The sequence below is a fragment of the Eschrichtius robustus genome, chromosome 10 (assembly GCF_028021215.1).
Source record: "Eschrichtius robustus isolate mEscRob2 chromosome 10, mEscRob2.pri, whole genome shotgun sequence".
Lineage (NCBI taxonomy): Eukaryota > Metazoa > Chordata > Mammalia > Artiodactyla > Eschrichtiidae > Eschrichtius > Eschrichtius robustus.
Window position 1 is genome coordinate 112,841,283 of NC_090833.1, and position 24,986 is coordinate 112,866,268.

The window sequence follows — 24,986 nt, forward strand, 5'->3', positions numbered from 1 at the left end:
TTTTAAACAGGTGCTTGCTAAAATAACACAATCGAAATACTTCATTCACAAGATATCTTATGGTAATAACTAGATAAGCTAAACCATGCCTTGTAATTTATTACACTTACTATCAGTTTAATAGGGAATGTGTGTTTATTGTGCTTAGAATTGCATAAATTAAAAGATAGTTATTTTCCTTATTTCACAATATAAAAACATGAATTACCAAGAAATTACCTTTTCTTTGATCACAAAGCATTGAAATTAGTCATTCAAATTTATGATTTTATCGTTCATTACTTAACCAACTGCTATGTATTGATACAACTCTCTTTTTTTCCTACATTTTGATTCAGATTTGGAAACTGAGGCTAATCCATTGGCTGACCTATGATAATGTGTCAAAATCATTAACATGAAGTCTATGAATTATACATCTAACTCATGTTGCATTTCCATTGAACTATTTTGCTTACTGTTTTAAAACAACTTTAATGAGATACATCCACTTCTAGAAATTTATGTTCCCCATTTCTTTATTTTTTTCGCGTGGTTTTGTTTTTCTGACATTTATTGACATAGATTCTCCAGTGAAACTTGAATGAGTTTATATTCTATTTAGGGCAAGTGCTTTTGTGATGTAGATAGAGATGAGAAAAGATATTTGCTTTCAAGTTTAGGCTGTTTGGGAGTTTAGCTCTGTGATCAGCAGTTTGTGTATTCTGCAAGAACAGATTGCAGGGGATTTCATAAGCTATTTGAAAGAAGGAACAAGATTTTAGCAAGTGAGCCACGCTTGGAGAGCCCCTATCTGCTCATCCTGAGCAGTGATTTGTAGAAGTCATGGGCCTGGGGGGAAAGAGATGGAAAGGACAGATGCTAAATACACATACACAGGCACACACACGTCCATCTCCATCACCTCTTCCTTTTATTTTAATTTTTTAGGATTTTCTCATTTTTATAAGATCATAGAATTTTATAGCAAAAAGAGAACTTGGGGATCATCAAGTTCAAAACCCGCTTTTTACCAGTGAGGAAAGTGAGGCTTTGAGTATTGTGCCCTCTACTCACAACTAGTTGAAGGAGCCTGAATCAAGCGCATGTTTTGTGTCAGTCTGTTTTCATTGTTAGATGTTTTCTCATCTCACTTCTGACTTTCCTATTGGCTGCTGTCAATATTTATTTTATGTTAGTACCTTGTCTTATTTGTGTAAAAGCAATTCAGTGAGAATTACAGTTTTTGTTTTGGTTTTTTTTCCCCATTTTTTTTTATTATGGTGAAATATGCATAACATGAAATTTACCATCTTAGCCATTTTTAAGTGTACAGTTTAGTGGCATTAATAAACACATCGTTTTGTTTTTTAATTCCACAACTCTCATAGGAACGGCCTTGCAGTCAGTGGACATGGAGTGTGGTGTGCCCTGAGGAGGTGGGTTGGGATGTGCTGCCATGACCACTGCTGACTGCAGTTGGGTTGAGTAAAGAGTGCAGTTAAAGAATCAGTGTAATTAAAAATAATGCCAGTGAGAAATTTAATAAATTTATTTTATTTGAAAGTTAAAACAGACAGTGGAACATCTCTTGCAAAAGAAGCTGAAGAAATAAGTGAAATGAAATAAGCCCCCAATTCTCTGCTTTTTGGTTACATTTTAAATGACATCTTAATGTTTACATTTGTTTAGATGCCATTGGGTAACACTCATTACAGAATCAAATTAAAGAACAGGAAAAAAACCTTCAGAAAACAAAGTAATATTGTAAATCTTTTTTGAGTTAAAAAAAAAACCTACAAATGGTATGCTTTTTAGTAGCAAAAACTGCTCTTGCAGGACCAGATCTTTAAATTTAATGACTGGTTTTTTTGTTTGTTTGTTTGTTTTGTTTTTTTATGTGTTTAATGTACCCTGTGACCTCTTAGTACTTAGCTATTTCCCTTTTCTCCTGAAAAAGACCTCCTTGTGGACTTACCCTTCCTTCATTTCTCTACAGTTGTTGCCTTTCAGTGTTAGAAGTGTGATTGGTTATCAGGTTTTTTTCTTTTCTTTTTTTCCTCTCTACTCAGTCTGTTCTAAACTACTTTGGTGGTCTGCTCTTTTGGAAGTAGAGAAGTAAATGTTGGGCTGCCAATTTGGTTATAAATGTATAAAATATTTTCTCACAGAATCTCCCATGTTCTTATGCCTTTGAGTAATATCACATGAGAACACTTAAAAAGATTTTTAAAACCTAAAGTAACCAAAAATCTAGTTGTTACTTTCTCATTGGAAAAAAATTGAAAATCTCCAAGAAGATATAAATGAGTGAATTTCCTCATCTTTAAGGCAGTAGAATTTGCATGTTAGAGATGACCCTTTTGGTACACATTTTAGATCTTTATCTGAGATAGGAAATTTCTTATTTGTAAACCCCACTATTTAGACACTTAAGAAATATTGAAGAAAACTAACCATTTATAATGAGTATTTAAAGTAGCTCATTCATGTCACTCATCACAAACCCGCGATTTAACACTGCTTGCTCAGGAAGAGACTTTATGGAATCTCGTTTGCTTCAAACAAAAGTGTCTAAAGCAGAATGCTTTCCTGAGGCCTCCAGGCTGCTTTGTGTTCTTCCCATCTTCCACTGCGTGTCATCCATCCATCTAAATGGTGCATAATCCATTCTTTATTACATATATTTGTTTCCACAGCATGTGCTATTTGAATGCTTAGTGCCATAAAATTGCTAAAAGCAGTGGTACAGTGTGTTCTTTTAGAATAGTACTTTATTTGATGTTTAACTTGTTACATAGGGATGTTTTGATTAAAGCTGCTTAATATATTTCAAAGATAATTTTATATTAGATATACCAACAGGTATTAGTAAAGTAATCTCTATCATTCTTTTGTGGAAATACTCTACTCTTGAAAAGAGAACAAGACATTACAGTAACAGAAAAGTATTGTTCTCGTAAACGTTAATAATTAACTTGATAGAGTTCTTGGTAGTTAATCTAATCTATGCTGCGTCCTAAGTGGAAGTGCCTTTGTGTTATGTTACAACAGATTTGTTTAGACTACCACTGTATTTCTTTTTTAAAAAATGAGAAAAGTACATCCAAAATATGTCAGAAAAATATAGCTGTTTCTCAGATTTTTGCATTAGAAAAAAGGAAATGAGTCAAGGCGTACGTACTGCTTTGCCAGTTAAAAGATGCTTTTATATATGTTATCTCAGTTAAGGCTCATAGCAATCCTGTAAAATAGATAGGAGTGATTTCCCCTATTTTGTAGGTAACCGAAGATCAGAAACCTCGTTTGAAATATCTAAGGTCATACAGCATATGGCATAACTGGAACTCCAACTTTAAATTCAGTCTCCAAAGTAGCAGTGTCAAGAAAACCTACACATTTCTCTCAAGCACACATCATAGAGCCCACATTCTCTAGTCTCAGCATAATAAAGCTAGATATTAATTTTAAAAACCAAAAGGCCTAAATACTTAGATTAAAAAAAACAGACTTCTAAATTATCCGGTCAATGTGTAAAAAAAGTACTATTATTATTGTCGCTGTTATTTTCATAGAAACAAGGATATCTAAGTAGTAAGGAGATTAAACAACTTACTGATTTTTAAAATATTTTTACCAAATTAGATCATTATTCCCACAAATCAGAAATATTATAAAATTGGAATTGAAGCAATCCAAATTAAATCACATTCGTTTATGTACTTTGATTTTTAATGAGTAGTTAAACCAATTTTGTTTAACGTATTTTGCATTTATGCTGGGTTTTGTTTTATTAGACCAAGTAACAGGCACACATCAGTCCTTTTGCATTTATACCGTTACTCAATTATTGATACTTCCTAGGTAAAGAGTCAGAACATTATTATAGATCTGTATCCTTAAGGATTCGTATTCCTTGATTCTGTGTTCTTTTAATCTATACAGTACATTCCACGAAGTCAGAGATGATTCGTAGGTCATAGATTTTTAATAATTAGTTGGATATCCTTAAACCTAAAATAGTTAACTATTTGTCATAGACACTAGACTTGCTGTGTCCTTGGTCACCCTCTTTAGAGTGTTTATTAGAGTCTCTAGTTCTTTGAAGAACTATATTGTGGTATCATTTACATACCGTAAAATTCACCCATTTTAGGTGTACAATACTCTGTCCTTTTTTTTTTTTTCCAGTTAATTGTAGATACACATGCAGTTGCAAGAAATATACCAAGAGATCTCTTGTACACTTTGCCTGGTTTCCCTAGGCAGTGACATATTGCATAACCATTATATACTAGCACAACCAGGATATTGACATTAATACATTGCACCTATCTTATTCAGAATTCCCCAGCTTATTTTTGCTCAAATGTGTATCTGTGTGTATGAGATTCTGTGCAGATTCACATATCCAGCACCACAGTCAAGACACTGAACCGTTCAAACATCACCGGGATCCCTGGTGCTGCCCTTTTATAACTACACCCACCTCCCTCCTGGGTAATGATGCTGAACGTCTATCATGTGATTGTATACCATTTGTATGTCCTCTTTGGCGAAATATCTGTTCATGTCTTATGTTCATTTTTTCTTTTTTAACATCTTTATTGGGGTATAATTGCTTTACAACGGTGTGTTAGTTTCTGCTTTATAACAAAGTGAATCAGCTATACGTATACATATATCCGCATATCTCCTCCCTCTTGCATCTCCCTCCCACCCTCCCTATCCCACCCCTCTAGGTGGACACAAAGCACAGAGCTCATCTCCCTGTGCTATGCGGGTGCTTCCCACTATCTATTTTACATTTGGTAGTATATATAAGTCCATCCACTCTCTTACTTCGTCCCAGCTTACCCTTCCCCCCCGCAACCCGTGTCCTCAAGTCCATTCTCTATGTCTTCATCTTTATTCCTGTCCTGCCCCTAGGTTCTTCAGAACCATTTTTTTTTTTAGATTCCATATATATGTGTTAGCATATGGTATTTGTTTTTCTCTTCCTGACTTACTTTACTCTGTATGACAGACTCTAGGGCCATCCACCTCACTACAAATAACTCAATTTCGTTTCTTTGTATGGCTGAGTAATATTTCATTGTATATATGTGCCACATCTTCTTTATCCATTCATCTGTTGATGGACATTTAGGTTGCTTCCATGTCCTGGCTATTATAAATATTATATTCATTTTTTAATTGAATTGTTTGATTTTTTTGCTGTTGAGTTCGAAAATTGTTTATATATTCTCGATACTAGTCCTTTGTCAGATATGTGGTTTGGAAATATTTTCTCTCAGTCTGTAGCTTGTGTTTTTGTCTTCTTCACATGGGCTTTCAAAGAGCAAAAGTTTTAATATTGATGAGGTCGACTTTATCAACTTTTACTTTTATGGATTGTACTTTTGATGAACTCTCTTCGCCTAGACATAGATCCCTAAGATTTCCTTCTCCGTATTTTTCTAAAAGTTTTATTCTTTTATGCTTTACATTTAAGTCTATGATCCATTCTGATGATTTTTTGAAAGATGTGAAATTTAGGTCGAGGTTCATCTAATTCAGTTTTTCTTATTGTTTACCATTCATCCAGTCTTGTAGTCAACAAATATTTACTGAGTGCTTTGTAGGTCTGAGGCACTGTGTTTGGCATTGGATTTTTCCATGTAGCCTATTGTGTTGAATCAGTCCCCCATCTCAGTACTTACAGGCAGTGCTTACTCTGCACAGTACCATGTAAACTGAAATGCATGAGTGTTAGGACTGTGGCCTTGCTGCGCACAGTCCCATGGAACTGTCATCCAGTAGTTAGCCTGGTACTGTACAAGGCAAGGACTACCTGTATATATTTGTAAATTTTTATTGCTTTTAATAAACAATAATAAAGCACAGTATGATAGGTGAGTTCCAAAATTATTGTCATCTTAAGGAACATATGTTTGAGTAATTCGTATTTTATTTTATTTTTATTTTTTTAATTAATTAATTTATTTATTATTTATCTTTGGCTGCATTGGGTCTTTGTTGCTGTGCGTGGGCTTTCTCTAGTTGCGGCGAGTGGGGGCTACTCTTTGTTGTGGTGCGCGGGCTTCTCATTGTGGTGGCTTCTCTTGTTGCGGAGCACAGGCTCTAGGCGCGCGGGCTTCAGTAGTTGTGGCACGCAGGCTCAGTAGTTGCGGCTCGTGGGCTCTAGAGCGCAGTCTCAGTAGTTGTGGCGCGCAGCCTTAGTTGCTCCGCGGCATGTGGGATCTTCCCAGACCAGGGCTCGAACCCACGTCCCCTGCATTGGCAGGCAGATTCTTAACCACTGCGCCACCAGGGAAGCCCCTAATTCGTATTTTATAATCAAGAAATATGCTTTAAAAATATAGATCTCAACAGTTGTAACATTGATTTCAAAGATCCAAGAAATTGACAGTCTATCCATAAAGCTCTTTATAATTCAAGTTCCTGGGGATGTGACGATGTCTTAAAGATCTAGAGTAGAACTTTCTTATTAATCGATTTATTTTGTGATACCGCCATAAGGACTCTTAATATGTTGAATCTTCCCATGAAGCCTTAACGTTTTCATTTCTAGAAACATGTCTATAGTGATTAAAGGTGATGGTAGTACTTACCTGCCAAAAAGGTATCTCTGTTATCACTGACTGATAACTAAATACTTGGCCTTATTTGCCAAGCTAAGAGTGTCAGTCTAAGCAAAGTTAGTTTCTTCTAACTTTATATATTTACTAGTTGTTATTTTTTTCTCCTAGCAAAGGTAAATGGCATCTCCAAATTCACAGATCCTCAATTAATGGAATTTGGAACCACGATTATAACTACTCAGATCATTAGGTCCAGAATAATCAGGTGCACTCTGAAGTGGGAGAACCAAAATAAATAAGAGTCATCATTTAAAGGGGACTGAGTGGTGACTACAAAACCACCTGTTATGATAAATTCCCTATGGCTTAGGTTCTCTTAACCCCTCTAAGTTCCATGGGATAAGACTTATTCACTGTTTATCTGGTGAGGAAAATGAGTACCACAGACTATAAGCTAAACAGATTCTGTGTGGGAGTTTGAACTTTTTTCACATCAAAGTGTATGTGCTTTCCACAAGAACAGTAGCCTAAAGAGAGGCTGCAGCTGGGAGCAGCGTGGAGGTAATAAGCAGTGACAGAGGGAGAAGAGATGAGAGCTAGTGATGAAGAAGCAGGTGGTGGATCGTCTTTGCCAGTTCTGGGCATAAGGTTTGGTGGTTAAGACTAAGCTTTGGACTCAGACAGACCTGAGATGGAATCCTAAGTTTTCCATTTGCCAGCTCTGAGATCTTGAGCAAAGTTGCTTAATCTCTCTGAGTCACTATTTCTTCAGCTATAAAATTAGAATACTATCTACCTATGAAGGTTGTTTTGAGGACAAAAATGAGATAATGTATTAAAACTTCCACAGTGCTTAGCATAGAGTAAGTACTAAATAAGTTGTGGTTTAGAGTACAAAAACAATATTATGGTTTAATATTTATATTATTAAATATTATGTTAAAAATACTGTGCACATAATATTATGTATGAAAGGAGGGAACACAGCCAGGAATTCCAAGCCTTAAATCTGCACACGCAAAGTTAAAGGGGTATTTTTTTTCCCCTGCTTTCTTTAAAAATACTTCTTCAGCCTTTAAAAGAAAATTTTCTATCACAACTGGCAAGGATAATTCTTAGTATTTTGATGTTTGCCTTGACAGGGGTCTCCTACTACTCTTAAACTGTGATGCTGAGCATTTATCTCCTTAGTGATGGTTTTCAGTCTGTAAGACGCTAAGCTCGTAGGGCTGTAATTCTTATACTTAGTGCACATCAAACTCAGTTATTTTCAAATTTCACGTGCTTGGATTCCTCAATCAGGAGATTTCTGTTTACAGAAAGGTTGTACTATTGATAAAAACAACTGGTGTGTACCTTTTACCCAGATTCACCAATTTTAAACATTTTGCAACATTGCGTTAACATTCTCTCTGTATAGAGACAGATGTTTCTGTTTTTCTGAACCATTTGAGACTAAGTCATATACATTATGCCTTAATAATTCAGTGTTTTTCCTAAAGAACAAGAATATACTCTGACAAAACCGCTGTACAGTTATCAAATTCAGAAAAGTTGACATTCAGATAAGTATTTTTATCCAATCTACAGCCCGTATGTCTAGTTTTTCAGTTATCCCAATAATGTCCTTTCTAGCACTTTCTTTTCACTGTAAGATCCAGTCCACACACTGCATTTAGACGTCATGCTTTTCAGTCTCCTTTAATCTGGAATGATTCCTTTCTTTATCTTCACAGCATTGGCAATTTTGAAGGAAAAAAAAAGATTATTTATAGACTCTTGGGTTTCTCTGATATTCCTCATGATTAGATAAATGTTATACATTTTTGGCCGGAGTACTGTATAATTGTTATATCCTTCTCAGGGTGTCATGTCCAGAGAGGCATGTATGTCCATTTGTCTCTTATTGGTAAATGTTAAGTTTGAACACTTGGTTAAATATTGTCTGATTTCTTAATTTCTTTTTGTAATTAATGAGTAATATATGTGGGGAGGTACTTTGAGACTCTGTAAATCTTCCATTCTTTAGCAAACTCCAGATTCAGCACCCACTGATAATTCTTGCCTTAAGAATTAGTTTTTCTACGATGGTAGTTAAATGATGATTTTTCTAACTCATTATTCAGAATTTTACTATAAGGAAGAGCTTTCCTTTCTTTATGTAATATTTAGTGATCATCAGTGTAGACTCACTCATGGATTTGTTTTTTTATGTGATAATTGAAGAATCATTCAATAAGTTTTACTGAAATGCTCATCATTTTCACTCTATGAAAATATGGTTTTGTCAAAACAAGTGAGCTAACATTTTATTATTAGCTGTGAAGTGCACTTTATATGTAATATTTAATACAACAGCCCTCTGAGCTATGTGTATTACCACTATATTATGTGCAAATTATCACCTTACATATGAGGAAAGCAAAGCTTAGACTAGTCAAGTAAATTCCCTCATCAGTGAAGTCAGGACTTGAACTCAAGTCTGTTCAACTTCAGAGTCCACAGCACTATGCTCCCTCCGTGACTCGCTTCACAACTTCTGTAGTGGATCTCATGTCTTTTTGAGAGTTTTATCACTTTTCTGACAGTTCTACCCACATTCCACACCACTATTACCCTAAGGAAGACTGGGAGTGGGGTGGAACACTGTAGACATGCTTTCCTTTCTCCAAAGGATAAATATATGATAGCAATCCTTCTCAAGTGATTTATCATACTGTGTTCTTGCTCCGTATCAAGAACTGCTTTAAAGGGAAAAAGACATCCCACAAGGGTAATTTGCAGTATTATTTAGCAGTGGAAGAATAGAGAATGCAGTTTTCTTTGTCTGAATCACGTGTAGATGAGCCTCAAACCTCCACCCTCCCCATCAACTTTTTTTAATCCTAAGAACCAGCTGTTGGCTTAACCTCTTTTCTACCTGCTGGATGCTTTCCGAATCACTTTATCCAGTGCTCTATTTAAGTGATCCCCATTAAAGTCCAGAGCCTAGGGAAATCACCCTGGTTCTGTGTTACCTAGCAACATCCCTGAGAGTAATAACAGCTGCCTAACCATATGCCACTAGAAAGATGTTGTAGGGAAAGTACATACAAAATTGATGTTAAATGCCCTAAATCTTGAGGCTTCAGACATCACAGTCACCATGTTTGATTATTTACCTTTAGTGCTGCAAATGCAAAAGAGAAGAATAAATATAATTATCTAAAATGACAACAGATATACTGGATGAGCTTAGCAATCAGTTCAATTTCTAGATATTTTCTTGCTAAGATAAACAGAGAAATGGCTATGATAAAAATTTTAAAATGTTTATGAGTCTTTTGTGTCAAAATTAAGTTGTACTTATGTTGTAACGTGACATAGCATATTTAAACATTAAGGAAACTTATAGCTCCTTACAAATTTTTGTTGATATTCTGTATTTTTTTCTGTGTTAATTTACTGTCTGTAGTTTTGCCTTTTCTAGAATGTCTTATAATTGGAATCACATATTACATAGCATTTTCAGATCAGCTGCTTTCACTTAGTAATATGCATTTAAGTTTCTTCCATATCTTTTCATGGCTTGATAGCTTATTTCTTTCTAGCACTAAACATTCCATTGTCTGGATGTACCACAGTAAATTATCCATTCACCTGCTGAAGGACAGCTTGGTTGCTTATAAGTTTTGGTAATTATGACTAAAGCTGCAGGTTTGTGTGCAGGTTTTTGTGTGGACATGAGTTCCCAACTTATTTGGGTAGATACCAAGGAGCATAAATGCTGGACCATATGGTAAAAGTATGTTTATTTTTGTAAGAAACTGTCAAACTGTCTTCCAAAGTGACTGTACCATTTTGAATTCACACGTCCTTGCCAGCATTTGGTGTTGTCAGTTTGGGATTTCAATCATTCTAATAGAAAATAAGAATTTAATTATTAATAGCTTAACCACTACTTCAGGAACTGCTACCATTATGGTAGTATGTGTCGTAGGGAGGAAAAGTTACTACCTTTTGTGGTTTCTTTGCAAAAACAAATTTCCCCACATTGAAAAAGTATTAATATGTTCCTTCTCTCTGTATCCTCCCTCCCGTATCTCTTTATAGCTTAAGCTTTTGGATTTCCAAGCAGTTCACAGTAAGGACAAAGAGTGAAAAATTATCCTGGACTGGTTTTTCTGTTTTAATCAACAAGTAGCCTGTTACAGTGGCCATTATCCAACTAATAGACAATAATTCAATAAATATACATGCCTTTTTAAATACTGAAAAAATAATCTGTGACATTCTTTGAAATTCTACTCAATTTTCAAATTATTCCTAATAATTTTCAGAATTTCTGGTCACCAGTGGGCTTGGGGAGGGGTTGCTTTTTAATTTTTTGATTATTACTCCTTATTGTAAGCAGCCAATTAAAACAATACCGTATTTTAAGGTTAGGTCACGCTATGAAATTTATTTTAATGATTTTGAACAAAAATCCATTTCTTCCCCCAAATTTTTAAAACACGCACGTCCCAGTAGTCAACTTGGGCTTTTAAAACAAGAATATTTTGTTTGTAAAAGAGATCATGAAAATAATTATTTGTGTTAGTTAAAAGCTCTTCCTGATTTCATTTTTCTCAGTGAATTTATTTGCCCAGGAAAAGCTACTTATTTGCAAAACCAAGTGACATAGAAAGTCTAGGCCAATAGTCTTCTAAATATTTGTATATGAGGAAGTCTGATACTGTAAGAGATAAATGTAGAGCTACCTTGGTTGGAGGTCAAGTGGAGAGAGAAGAGACTAGAGCACTCGCATCCCTTCTCCTGCCTTCTCCCAGGTACCTCTGAGGAGTCCATAGGGCTCCTGGAGAAGAACTGGAAAATTAGTCTAAATTATGATTTGTATTTAAAGCAGCAACAGAACCAAATAGTCACTACTGAGCTCTTTATCATAGAGTCCTACGTGTCTAATTTATAAGGTTTCTGAATTAGACTTCAGGGCCTATGTTACATTTTATTACAGCCTACAACTTAAGAGCAGACTGGCAAGAATTAAACGAAAAGCCTGTTTCACAGCTGTTATGCATCTGGGAATTTGGTTAAAAGGGCCTAGCTTAGCTTAGCCTGGGTTGTGATAAAAAGCAGGGTGTACAGGTCTTTTAAGTGAAGTCCTGTGCTCTGATCAGAGTTGTATTTAATACTGGCCCGTAAGTCCACATAATTATAATTTGTAAGAGTCTTTAAGACGTCAGTAACTTTTAAATCCTACCTTGTGAAAAATGATTATGTCACCTGTGGACTTTAAAAATGGTTAGCAAACTGAGATAAAGGTGATAATCAAACTAAATAGTTCTCCATCCAAGTTTCATACTTACTGTGTTCCAACTATTCGTAATTTCCTACTCCATTTAATATGCTTTAATGAGCAGTGTTAATTCTGATAAATGAATGCTTCATGTAGACTTGTTGTACCGCAGGGAAAGGTGGATTACTTTTCTAATGTCGCCTTCTTACTCCATTCTGGCTTTCTCCCAGGCTCGCAGATGGGTCAGGGGCTGTGGAGAGTGGCCAGAAACCAGCAGCTACAGCAGCAAGGCTACAGTGAGCAAGGCTACCTCAGCAGAGAGCAGGGCAGGAGCTTGGCTGCCAGCAGCATTGCCAACACCAGTCATCGCAAACAAGTCCAAGGGGGCATTGATATATATCATCTTTTGAAGACAAGGAAATCGAAAGAACAGGAAGGGTTCATTAATTTGGAAATGCTGCCTCCCGAGCTAAGCCTTACCATCTTGTCCTACCTGAATGCAACTGATCTCTGCTTAGCTTCCTGTGTTTGGCAGGACCTGGCCAATGACGAGCTTCTCTGGCAAGGGTAAGTTCAGCCCACCGTGTTTGATCCAGATAGCTCTAAGTAGAATCTTGCCTACAGGCTGTGGGTTTTTTGCTTTTTGTGTTTGTTTGTTTGTTTGTTTGTTTGTTTGGGGGGGGGTTTGGTGCTGCTTGTTAGCATAAACTTTACCTGGTGAATATTTCATCTACTTTTTATATTTTCTAACCACTATTTGTTCAATGAATTAGGCAAATATTAGAAAGCAAAGAGATACTCTACTTGCTGAAGTGAAAGTAGACTGTAGAAATTTCAGCAGCTCTTTTACCAGTTTAAATTTAAGCTATAAATCTAAGAACTTTTGGTGCAATAGAATCTATGGAACCTAAGTTACTCCTTAATAGATAGTATACATGAGTCATGAAAATGAAAGAATCATTGAATCCTGGGTTTTCTAGCATTCTTTACCAAAGTTTATTTAAGTCTCATTATTTTAAAATGAAACTTCTGAACAGAGTAAAACATGTCTAAAAACAAGTTTTCTGAGACTTTAAAACCATTTTTTTCAATGAAAATCTATGGAGAGAATCAATTATCTAAATAGCCAAACTTTAGTAAAAATGTATTACCAACAACGGCATTTTTAACTCAGGCTTCCCGATACTACAGAATTATAGTATTAATTCTGTAGTTCATTTCTCAACCTTCAAATAACTAAAACTCATCAATATCGTCTTGTTATTCTTCCCTTGTCTTGTCATAATGAAGTTACTGTGGAAGTGAGAGGAAATTCTATTAGTACTGTTTAAAGTATAGTTATTAATTTTTAATTGTTCAGTGTAAGAGGAAAGTAAAGTACTTTAAAACTGGCTCACTTTTATTTATAACCTCTTTTCTACACTTTAGTATTCCCATCAAACTTAATTTATGATCCTATATTTGAACTTTGTAGAAGAGTTTATTTTTGTGCTTATATGAACTCAATCAGAATGTAGTTTTCATTTGGGATTTAAATTTGGATTGTTCATATTTAAAAGAAATGCTTCCTTTAGTGTTAACCACATAATTATGCCTATATATCTGACGCTTGGATTTTTTTTTTTTTTTCTTAGTGATAAATTAAAGGCTAGCTTAGTTTTTTGTTTTTTTAATTTGGATGTTGAGAGGTTCTGTTGCTTTCACGCAGCTTAGTAATAAAATCAAAAGCATGGTACTAGATTAAAGAGACTGCTAAAATAGTGATAATTTTCTAAACAAGTTACTAAACTCATTGTTATGAGATCAGTGATTTCATTTGGATGGTAAAAATAATGCAAGGATATAAATTAACTATTAAGAAGATATTCCCATATAAAATTAGATATTTTACCCACTATCCTCAGAAATTTTGATGTTACAGGCTGAGATGGTAACCTTCTTGTTTTCTTGTAAGCTGTGTGTGTGAGAAAAGAGGGAAGTTTGAGCCAGAAATCAATGATGAATATCAGAAAGTGAAAATATGGTATACATCCGGAATTTCCAGGCATTGTAATAAGATGAAACGTTAGCTTTCAAATAACAACCAGGAGCTAATGCCTCAAACAGAGTTGGAAACAGGTATACCAGTGTCTAGAAACAGTGTGTTTTGAGGTATGAACCATTAGCATTTTAAGTGTTACAGATTTTGTAAACAATCATATATAGCTGTGATAGTAAACAAACAGCGTTTTGAAAGCAGTATCTTAAAAACTGCTAAGCTTAATGTTGCAACTTTTCATTTAAGTATTGAAGTTATAGCATTACAATTTCTCCCTCTGCCCAGCAACCTTCCTCCTTCCACCAATTCAGTTATATTTCGCAATAGAGCACATAGTTGCTTAATTCTGTTTAAACTCTTGGTTAAGACTGCAAACTCAGGAGTAAGCTCCTTGGAGTCAGATCAAGCTGTGTTTCCCTGGGCAGCTTTTTTATGGTGTCTGTTTCTTTATCTGTAGCACCAAATCATGGGATTGTTGTAAAGACTGAGCAAGTTAATACTATTAAAATGCTTTAAATAGTGCCTGGCATCTAGTAAGCACTTGGTAAATGTTGGCTATCATCATCATCATCATTATTTATGTTTAACTTCAGTAGGACTCACGAATATTACTAATCTTTGTAACTCACATTTATTAACTGCTGTCAAAATTGCTAAATTGAAGGCATTTGTCTATCTTACTCTGGTAAACAAATAAAACAAGTATAAAAGTGAACATTTTATACTTTAGAGCTGTAAAATCCAATTTTGTGTTATTTCATATCACTATTTTATCATATATATACATGTTTAACTTAGAAGAATTCAATATGGTCATGTTTTCTCATCCGATTTTATCTTACTTACAGGTTGTGTAAATCCACTTGGGGTCACTGTTCCATATACAATAAGAACCCACCTCTAGGATTTTCTTTTAGAAAATTGTATATGCAGCTGGATGAAGGCAGCCTCACCTTTAATGCCAACCCAGAGGAGGTAAGTGAAGAATTTGAATATTTGTAACAGTTGAACTTTATCGTTATCTTGCTGCAGCTTTCCAACATAATAAACTTGCAAGTAAATTACAAGTCACTGAACATGACTTTTCAATCACTGCAAAGCCCGGTATTTGAAGTTACTGCTGTGTGACTTAGTCATTTCTTTTTACCTTACCATGTCATGTTCTAACCTTGCTACCGGCTCACTTTGTATGGCAGCTTCCATGACATATATGCAGCCCTCCACTGGACTTGGTTGAGATACTACTACATTATAAGTCGAGAGCACAAAATATGTTCATCAAACTTTATCTGCAGCATTTACTTTGTTTCATCATGTCCATTTAGTAACAATGCTATTTTTATCAGAGATAATCACAAAGGACATTTTTCTAGTTTGTGACACATCAAAATGTCTTTAAATAATGCCTTTAACAATGTAATACGTGATGGCATAGAAACAACTTATAGATTCTGTTATAAAACTGAATAATTTTGCATTAATTCTTTAATTCTTTTTTTCTTACGACAATAAGCAAACACAAATAGAGAGCAGAGAGAGTGGGAGAAGCAAAGAGAACTGTTTGAAATTAACTAATTATTTAATTATTTCTTAACATAATATATGAGTGATCAAAATGTGAAGACAGTTCTTTCTCTGATTCCCCCTCACCCCTGTTCTTATTTTAATAGATTCTGGAAAGGTTCAGAGTTTCAGAAATGTTTAAGTATCTACTAGACTTATTCTTAGAAATCTAATAGAAATTATGTAACACTCAGAACTAATACTTATGGGTCGATCATTTTCTATGGAAAAATTTATCTGGCAGTTATTTTAATTTATTTAATTTTCAAGAACCAACTTTCTTCATTTGTTGTAGAGGTATTAAGGACTCCCTAGTTACCTTAATATTAATATTCTTTTATTAATATTAATTAATATTAAAGAGCTACTGATCTTATAAATACGCGCATAATAATACAAATGACGTTTTGAAATTAAATTTACTTTTGCTTATTATATATGATTTCTCTGTTAAATTTTTCTTGTACATGAATAAAAATATAACACTGCTACAAAGGTTTACTAATACATATACATCATCAGTTAAGTCTTAGCCCAAATACAGCAAAGTATATATGTTATAAAGCAAATATGTTATAAGCAACAAATATGTTATATTTGTTCTCTTTCACCAGTTTTTACTTTCAGTGAATAGAAGACTGATACTTTTAATGAAAGTAGAATGATTTATAAGAAGTTAAAGTTCAAATTAGAGATTTGAAACCAATATAATATGGATGTTGCTAATTAAAACAGTTCATATGACTAGCAGTATAATAAGAAATATTTTGCATCAGTATCTTGAGTTAATTGAATGATGATTACTGGAGAAGAACTGGGGCAGAGTAATACAGTGTTTTACTCCAGATACGCAGGAATCAGGAAAGGCAGCTATTACATGCCCTGTCTTATGCCCAGTTTATCAAGGCATACTGGCTCCAGTCATGAATTAACACCAGTGTTGAGTAAAACTGTCATCTTCAATTCATATCACTTGCAAATGTTACATTGTAAGGAAAGTGTAACTTGGTAAGTACTGAGTTATAGATTTTCAAAGTCAGACAAGTTGGATGTGATTGCTCATATTGATTATGGTAAGTAGTCATTCCTCACTAAAAGAGTACCAATTATTAAACAAGTTGTAAAACATCCTTATTATTGCAAAGATGAAACTGTAGATAGGCCCTTCTATACTAGAATATGATATGGGTAGTTTTAAATATCTAAATTGGGAAAGCTAGATGTCAAAATATGTTTCCATCTTTGCAGCTACATATATCAGACTATAGAGTTCTTGTTACACCTCCTCTAGAGTGTTTGGGCGGGGGGCCAGAGAAAAGAGGCAAAATTAAAGTCCTCTTTTTATCTGACAAAAAAATATATAAAAATTTAAGTCAAATATTTACTTAAAGAGGGGATTCAATTTACTAATTAAAATAAGATTTTTCGATCTTCAGATTTTTACTTATCCATCCTACCTACCATTGTTATTGAGAGTTGGCTGTATTTTTTTCTTTACTCCCTGGCCTGATTCAGGGATATCCTGGAGCATTCCAGAAGTATTGAATTTACTGTTCTGAAAGGGGCACACACTGCTGCCAGGCGGCATGGAACTGAACCATTCAAAGTGACTTTTGGTTCCAGAATTCTGCTTCTGTGCTTTTATGGACATAAGTAACTCATCAAGCAGCTGTCGCCTAATAACAAACTAGAATCCTCTCTTTACCAGAATATACTTAGGGCATAAACAAAGCATGGAAGGACATTGAAATACACTTGTAGGTGCAGGGAAATGAGGAGAAGTATTTTGATAACTATTCCACACTTGCTCTCATTGACTGATAAATAATCAGTATCAATTTGGTTGTTTATCCAAGCAAAATACAATTGAAAGATTATCCTAGTAGGTGTTTTTCTATAGAACTTACCTACAATGAGTCATACTTTAGCCAGGTCTTAGAATGACTCTTGCCATGATTTTTTAGTGCCAACAATCAGGAAGTACTTTATGGAGGTTGATTTGTTTTTCCCCCTTCACTGGAGCACTGCCATCAGATGTGTTATCTGGGTTCATTTAAGCCTGAGAAGTAAATTAGTTCTGATGATACGTTTAAATGTAAGTGGTGTTTATTGTAAGTACCTGAGATTAAGATGTATATAATTGTTCAGCATTTGTAACAAGTCTACTTTTCCATAATTTCTAGTTCTGTACTTAACATTTTGATAGCAAGCATCATTAAAATATTATAAAAATAAGAATACTTACAGCCACAGGGAACGAGATTCTCCAAAGGACATCGTTCATGTCACGGATATGGGTAACCAAACTCCACAGCAGCTGCTGGCAGTGGCTTATGGGGTGGGGGAGAACTTCCGCACAGTTTGTGGTACGATTGTCCAGCACGCTGCTGTTATATGCATGACATTGTGATCTCAGCTGTATGTAAAGTCTTGATCTTATGCATGAGCTTGTGTACTTGTGGCAGGTGACCACATTCTAGTAAAGGAATGTGCTAAAAACCATCTGTTTACATTAGGCTGTATTTCCCCTGCATGTACAAGTTACGTGTGTGAGTTTATTCCACAGCAGTATTATAATAAAGTAATTTTACTTATCAGCCAGTAAGCTATATTCCCTGTGCTCCATTTAGTATTAAACTTTTTCTTGACATAGTTATTTTTAAAACTAGAGTTTCTGAAATTGGTAGTGAATGTGGTTTAACTTTATATTATAGGTTTATTTTTATTCATATTTCTATAAATATGTTTATAAATTTTAAAAATTATATCCTCATTGGGGTCAGGTAAAAGAAGTCTTTTTTAAAACTACGTAAGCACATTTTTCCTGTGTTCATATAGAAAGGCCCACATGCATACAATCGTATGCATTCTATTAGATTGATCTGGAATAGAATCTATTAGAAGAAACATTTTAAATTTGACCTAAACATATGTTTTAGATGGAAATGTATGCACAAACCACTTTTGAGATAGCATCTTCTTTTTGCTGTTGGACCAGCTAAAATATAAACAGGAAATTTGGAGGAGTTCTCCATTATAGAAAAGATCTCAGGTGTTTATACTCAGACTTTACAATATCTTGTATGTTAAATCTTACTTTTTGCTCCAGTATACAGCAGCAGAATGTTCATTGCCATTACTTCATAGCATCGAAACAATGATGAAAAATAACTTTCATTCCTGGAGATACAAAACCCTGATATCATCAGAATTTACACATTTCCCAAATGTATTCTTTGTAATAATTATTCCACAGGATAATGGACCTAGTCAAAGGATTTCCCAAGTCTAATAAATTTGACCATGATAGGTTGTGATTAGTTGGCTTATTTACAGAATAACTTGTCAAAGCCTGTAATATACTGATGCACGTTGTGAATATCTACGAGGAGGGTATTGTATGCAGAGTATTATGCAGGTTTATTTGACATAGTGTCTTTTTGGCAGGTGGGCGGGGTGGGGGGAGTATAAAGTAACATTCCAGGGAACACATTCTGAGATACACTAGTGTTGACTATCTGCAGTCTTTCTATGTGTAAACGAATATGTGTTCTTAAATGAATAGACTCCTGGCTTGAATGATTGAAATATCCTGTTGTTCACTGACAGCTATCTGATGTTTATTTTACCTGTAATCTTCTTTTTATTGAAAGTCTATGGATCTATAATTATTTGTTCTCTTTCCTTTGGTCTGAGAGTATCAATTACAAAAAAATAAAATAAAACAGAGTTGAGTCTTGACAACCAAGACTCTTCTGTCTGTATTCTGTCTGTTCTGTATTCTGATTGTAGTCTAACATGTTAAGGAAAACCTTACTTTGGAAAGTAAGAGTAGGATGACAAACCTGATAACAATATTGTATTCAAGTAACTACATGTAGACATTGATTAAGTATCTGTGTCAAATAACTTGGAACAGATCATTCATCATTATATCCTTGGTATCTCGTTCTCTACACTAACTCTATTAAGTCTCCTGCAACACAGGAGTATTCCCAGGGAAGGTTGACAGGCCGCTAGATGCTTTTTAGTTCGGCAAACGTACTGCCTTTTGAGGTTTTATCCTTAGTTCTACAGGTCTAGAAATTTGACTTTATCTTTCCACTGAAATTAGATCAGTCTCTCAGGAATAAACTTAAGCTGTAGATAGTAGAACCTGAGCCAGGTTGACAATAAAATGGGTATACTTTGAACAGTGCCTCATAGCATGAAGAAAGAGAGAATGCCTAAGTTCTTAGCTAATATTATAAACTAAAACATATCTGGGGCCTAAATGTAAGGCCAGACATTATAAAACTCTTAGAGGAAAACATAGGCAGAACACTCTATGACATAAATCACAGCAAGATCCTTTTTGACTCACCTCCTAGAGAAGTGGAAATAAAAACAAAAATAAACAAATGGGACCTAATCAAACTTAAAAGCTTTTACACAGCAAAGGAAACCATAAACAAGATGAAAAGACAACACGCACAATGGGAGAAAATATTTGCAAATGAAGCAACTGACAAAGGATTAATTTCCAAAATATACAAGCAGCTCATGCAGCTCAATATCAAAAAAACAAACAACCCAATCCAAAAATGGGTGGAAGACCTAAACAGACATTTCTCCAAAGAAGATAAACAGATTGCCAACAAACACATGAAAGGATGCTCAACATCACTAATCATTAGAGAAATGTGAATCAAAACTACAATGAGGTATCACCTCACACCGGTCAGAATGGCCATCATCAAAAAGTCTACAAACGATAAATGCTGGAAAGGGTGCGGAGAAAAGGGAACCCTCTTGGCGCTGTTGGTGGGAATGTAAATTGATACAGCCACTATGGAGAACAGTATGGAGGTTCCTTAAAAAGCTAAAAATAGAACTACCGTACGACCCAGCAATCCCACTACTGGGCATATACCCTGAGAAAACCATAATTCAAAAAGAGTCATGCACCACAGTGTTCATTGCAGCTCTATTTACAGTAACCAGGACATGGAAGCAACCTAAGTGTCCATCGACAGATGAATGGATAAAGAAGATGTGGCACGTATATACAATGGAATATTACTCAGCCATAAAAAGAAACGAAATTGAGTTGTTTGTAGCGAGGTGGATGGACCTAGAGACTGTCATACAGAGTAAAGTAAGTCAGAAAGAGAAAAACAAATACTGTACGCCAACGCATATATATGGAATCTAAAAAAAAAAAAAAAAGGTTCTGAAGAACTTAGGGACAGGACAAGAATAAAGACACAGACATAGAGAATGGACTTGAGGACACGGGGAGGGGGAAGGGTAAGCTGGAACGAAGTGAGAGAGTAGCAAGGACTCATTATATACACTACCAAATGTAAAATAGATAGCTAGTGGGAAGCAGCCGCATAGCACAGGGAGATCAGCTCGGTGCTTTGTATCCACCTAGAGGGGTGGGATAGGGAGGGTGGGAGGGAGATGCACGAAGGAGATATGGGGATGTATGTATACGTATAGCTGATACACTTTGTTATACAGCAGAAACTAACACACCATTGTAAAGCAATTATACTCCAATAAAGATGTTTTAAAAATTAATTAAAAAAATATATATATAGGAATAATTGGGTCCTCAGTGCCCTGCACTAGGCTGCTCCACTCAGTATGATCTGCTACCTATAGTACCCACCTTCCCTGTATGTTTCATCTAGGGTGTTTTTGGCTTGAAAGAAGAGAGGACCTAATAATGGCTTAAACCATATAAATTTATTTACTTCAGAGGACACCCAGAATGGGTATCCCAGAGTTATTTCAGTGATACAGTGATCTCACCATGGGACCTCAGTGTGTTGACTTTTGCCCTCTCTTGATAACAAAGTAGCTGCCACTACTCAAGATATCACATTCTCATATGAAAGTACCCTCAGCACAAAGAAAGGGGGCAAACTCCCTCCTCAAATTCCTTATGCTTATTAGAGAGAAAAAATTCTTTTCGGGAGCCTTCAGTTCACGAGAGCTGAATCACATGAACACCCGTAGACCAGTAGAGAACAGAATAGAAAGGGTTATGTGATTGGCTTAGACTTAACATGATTTAGCAACTGTGGCTGAGATGCTAGAAGCAGTGAAGGAGCGAGACGGCCTTTGGGAAGGCATCCAAGCATCTGCACCACTATTTTCACTAGTGAGCCACTTGAAAAATTTGTGATTTTGCTTCGCTTATTTCTGGGGCTCTGCTGGTTTAGAGACCTTAATACTCAAGGCAGGAGTACTGACACCAGAGTCACAACAATTCAGACTGCTTGCGGAGGCTACCTTCTTGCCATTTTAGTCCTCCTGCCACTGAGCAAACCGACCAAAAGGAAAAAATTAAAAAGGTATGAGGGTAGATAATTATGTTGTGGTTGAAGTGACTGAGCCTGATTACCAGAAGGAAATAGTTACTGCTACCCAGTGTGGAAAAACAAAAGGATATAAGTGGAACTCAGGAGATGTCTAGAGTTCTTCTAATTCCATTATATTCAATTGTGAAAGTTATTTTTGAAAAATCGCAGTAGTCCTGTAGGGGCAGGGTTTAAATCCCATCACTTAACACTCCTCACTAGATAAAGAACCTCGACCAGCTGAGAGGCTGGCTTCATTCCTCAGGAGCTAAATATAGATTATCCCAAGCTAATCATGTTACTTCCATTCCCCTTGGCTTCCATGACATCCATGTAATCCAGTTCTGACCTATGACACAGACCCTGTGACAAAGGAGTACTGTATATGCACACGCACAGTTCTGGACATCGGTATATAAGGATGCAGTGACAGGAACACCTGCGGCCACCTTGAAGCCATGCAGGTTGTTAACAACACACCAAGAATAGCACATTGGAAGGAAAGAATTGGGTCCCATGATGCCATGTGTGAACCTAAAAACCTGGAGCCTTAGTAGTTTGGGATTCCTTATACAAGGTAATAAATCCCTGTACTTTTTGTGAATGGAGGTTCCTATGTTTGTAATCAAGACATCCTAACGCTGCATCCTCATATCATATCATCATCACTGCTGTTACCCAAACTCACAGGAGTTTGATGTGAAATCCTGAACAAAAATTTGTTCATAAAAATAAGCATTGCCAATTCTCATTAGCAAGTTAATTTTATCTCCAGTTTGCTGATGAGAGTTTAGAGTAAAAAGAGCTAGTTGACAATGAGAGGAGTCCCTCACCAAATATAGCTTCTCCTCTATAAAGATGATTTACCCCGAAGACCTAAAACACTCACGTTCATTGGCAAAGTCCCTTTACCTTGATCATCCTTAGCGTCAAAGGGCAAAATTATGCCTCTTAGACACTGAATATTGTCCTCTCAATAAGTTAATAACCTTCAGCCAGGTACAGCTGGTCAAGTCATACTAAACTAGAGGCCATTAACTCTCTTCAGGGCAACATGATGTATGTGTAGGTATATATGGATGTATGTTTCTGTCTGTTTCAATCTGATCTGTCATGTGTTGGCTTTATGATTAAGAAGAAAACTTTCTCCTGTGTCTATGAGGTCAACTTTATTTTACACTCTGCCCTGACCATACTATATCTGTGGCCACCCTCCCTTACCCTTCCTTGTCTGCAAGAGGCATTCCAGCATGTGGTTTAGAATCAGTCCGTAGAAAGACATTAGTAGACTCAGGATAAACCTTTCAGAAGCTTCAAAGAGAATCAGTTTCCCAGGCTGCTTGCTAGTCTGTATCTAATTGGAAAAGATTCAGGCCTGGAGTATTCCATAGTTTATTCATCACTCAAACCACCTGATGGGTTTTGGTTTTGTTTTCCTAAGTATGTTATAGGAAATACGAATCTGCTACCTCATTTAAGTGTAAATTGTCTGGGGTAAAAGCATACTGAAATTAGTGCACAATGTACTGATCTAGGACTTTGGACTAGAGGAAAGAATAAAATTAGAATATTTTAATTGTAATATCTTAGCACCACAACACTCATACCACAAATTTAAAAATGTGAAATGCTAAAATGAGCAAGATTTTTTCTTTGTATGAATTTTGTTACAAATTTAGGTAAGTGTACCTAGAGACTTTGCAGTATTGTATTAATATTTTAAGTACATTTCAAAGAAAAATCTGTTTGCCTTTTGTTTCCTTACTTCACCCTCCCTGACCACCTTGACACCTCTACCATGTTCTTCTTTACCTGATGTGACCACATTTTCAGTGAAACTTGACATCACTTTCTAGATTTGAGTTCTCAGCTTTAATGTCCAAGGTAGTTGTCTCTCCTACATCTCTTTCCTGAATTTGAAATTGCTGCTACCAGTGTCACAATGAGTGCTTTTTCAGTAATTGAAAAGACAATATTTCCTCAATTATTGGATGTCATCACTTGTACAGCATCCATCAATTTAATTACAGCTTTGAAATATGGAAGTTAGAAGGAAACACTACATTAAATGCAACTTTTTGACCAACTAATTGTAGTGTACATTTATCCATAAGATTATGTAACCTTTTTTTCTTTCATATCAAAGTTTTTAGAGATGCCTTCTTTATAATCAAAGTCTTAACATCTTTCTGAATCACTTATTAGCAGTTAAATATATCATTAGAATGACGTGTTGCTTTTTATTTTTGGAATGGTTACTTCGACCTTTGGGGGTTTATAATTTGAGGCATTTACAGTGTACTGGTCCAACTCATAGGTTTTTATGTTATTTTTTTCTTATGTTATTATTTTCTTTTTTTCCCCCTATTTGAATTATATAATCCTTACAAATTTACAGCTTCTCTTGAAAGTCATCTGGAAGCTTTATACAGAGAGATTCAAATATTCATTCAACAGATGCTTATTAAGTATCTCTCCACTTGCTAGTTATATGACTTTGACCTTGGGCAAATTATTTACACTCTCCGTGCTTCAGTTTCCCCATCTCTATAATGGGGACAATAGGGGAATTCCCTGGCAGTCCAGTGGTTAGGACTGTGAGCTCTCACTGCCAAGAGCCCAGGTTCAATCCCTGGTCGGGAACTAACATCCCACAAGCTGCACGGTGTGACCAAAAAAAAAAAAAAATGGGGACAATAATAGTACCTATATCATGGTAGTGTTGTGAAAATTTAATGAAATTATATGTGTTAAATGCTTAGTGCTTCTAAGTGCTCACTAAAATGTAGTCTTGTATTTATACTAGAAGTAGAGCTCCACACACCACACACAGGAGAAGGCACTGCTCTAGGCTTGGAGGTTCTTCCTCTCCTGGAACTTTTGGACTGTAGTAAATAAATATTTGACACCTGAGTAATGGTCCTTCATGAAGTATGTATCAGTCACGCCAACATCTTCTAGCTTTAGATGGTGATACACTTTGCCTTTAATTTCATTTTCTGACATGTGATGAGCAATCTTTGCATATACAATAACTTTTTGGTCCAGTGGTACTGCTTGGTTTAATCTTTTTGAAGACATTTTAAGCAATAAATCGAGGTCCAAAATTATGTTCAAGTTAAAGTGTGTCTTGGCTGAAATGGTGGTAGGATGAACAGATACTTTAATTACATGGAGAAGCATGCACATGTGTTGGC

At 35.5% G+C, this 24,986-nt stretch overlaps 1 protein-coding gene across 1 annotated transcript in view; it reads left to right on the forward strand.

The window, feature by feature from the left end:
• Positions 1 to 24,986, forward strand: part of FBXO8 (F-box protein 8) — a 37,211-nt gene that overhangs the window by 2,347 nt on the left and 9,878 nt on the right. The window contains exons 2-3 of the mRNA XM_068553940.1: positions 12,069 to 12,405; positions 14,725 to 14,851. Coding sequence (XP_068410041.1) covers positions 12,077 to 12,405; positions 14,725 to 14,851 — 456 coding nt within the window. The 5' untranslated portion in view covers positions 12,069 to 12,076. The remainder of the gene's footprint in view (positions 1 to 12,068; positions 12,406 to 14,724; positions 14,852 to 24,986) is intronic.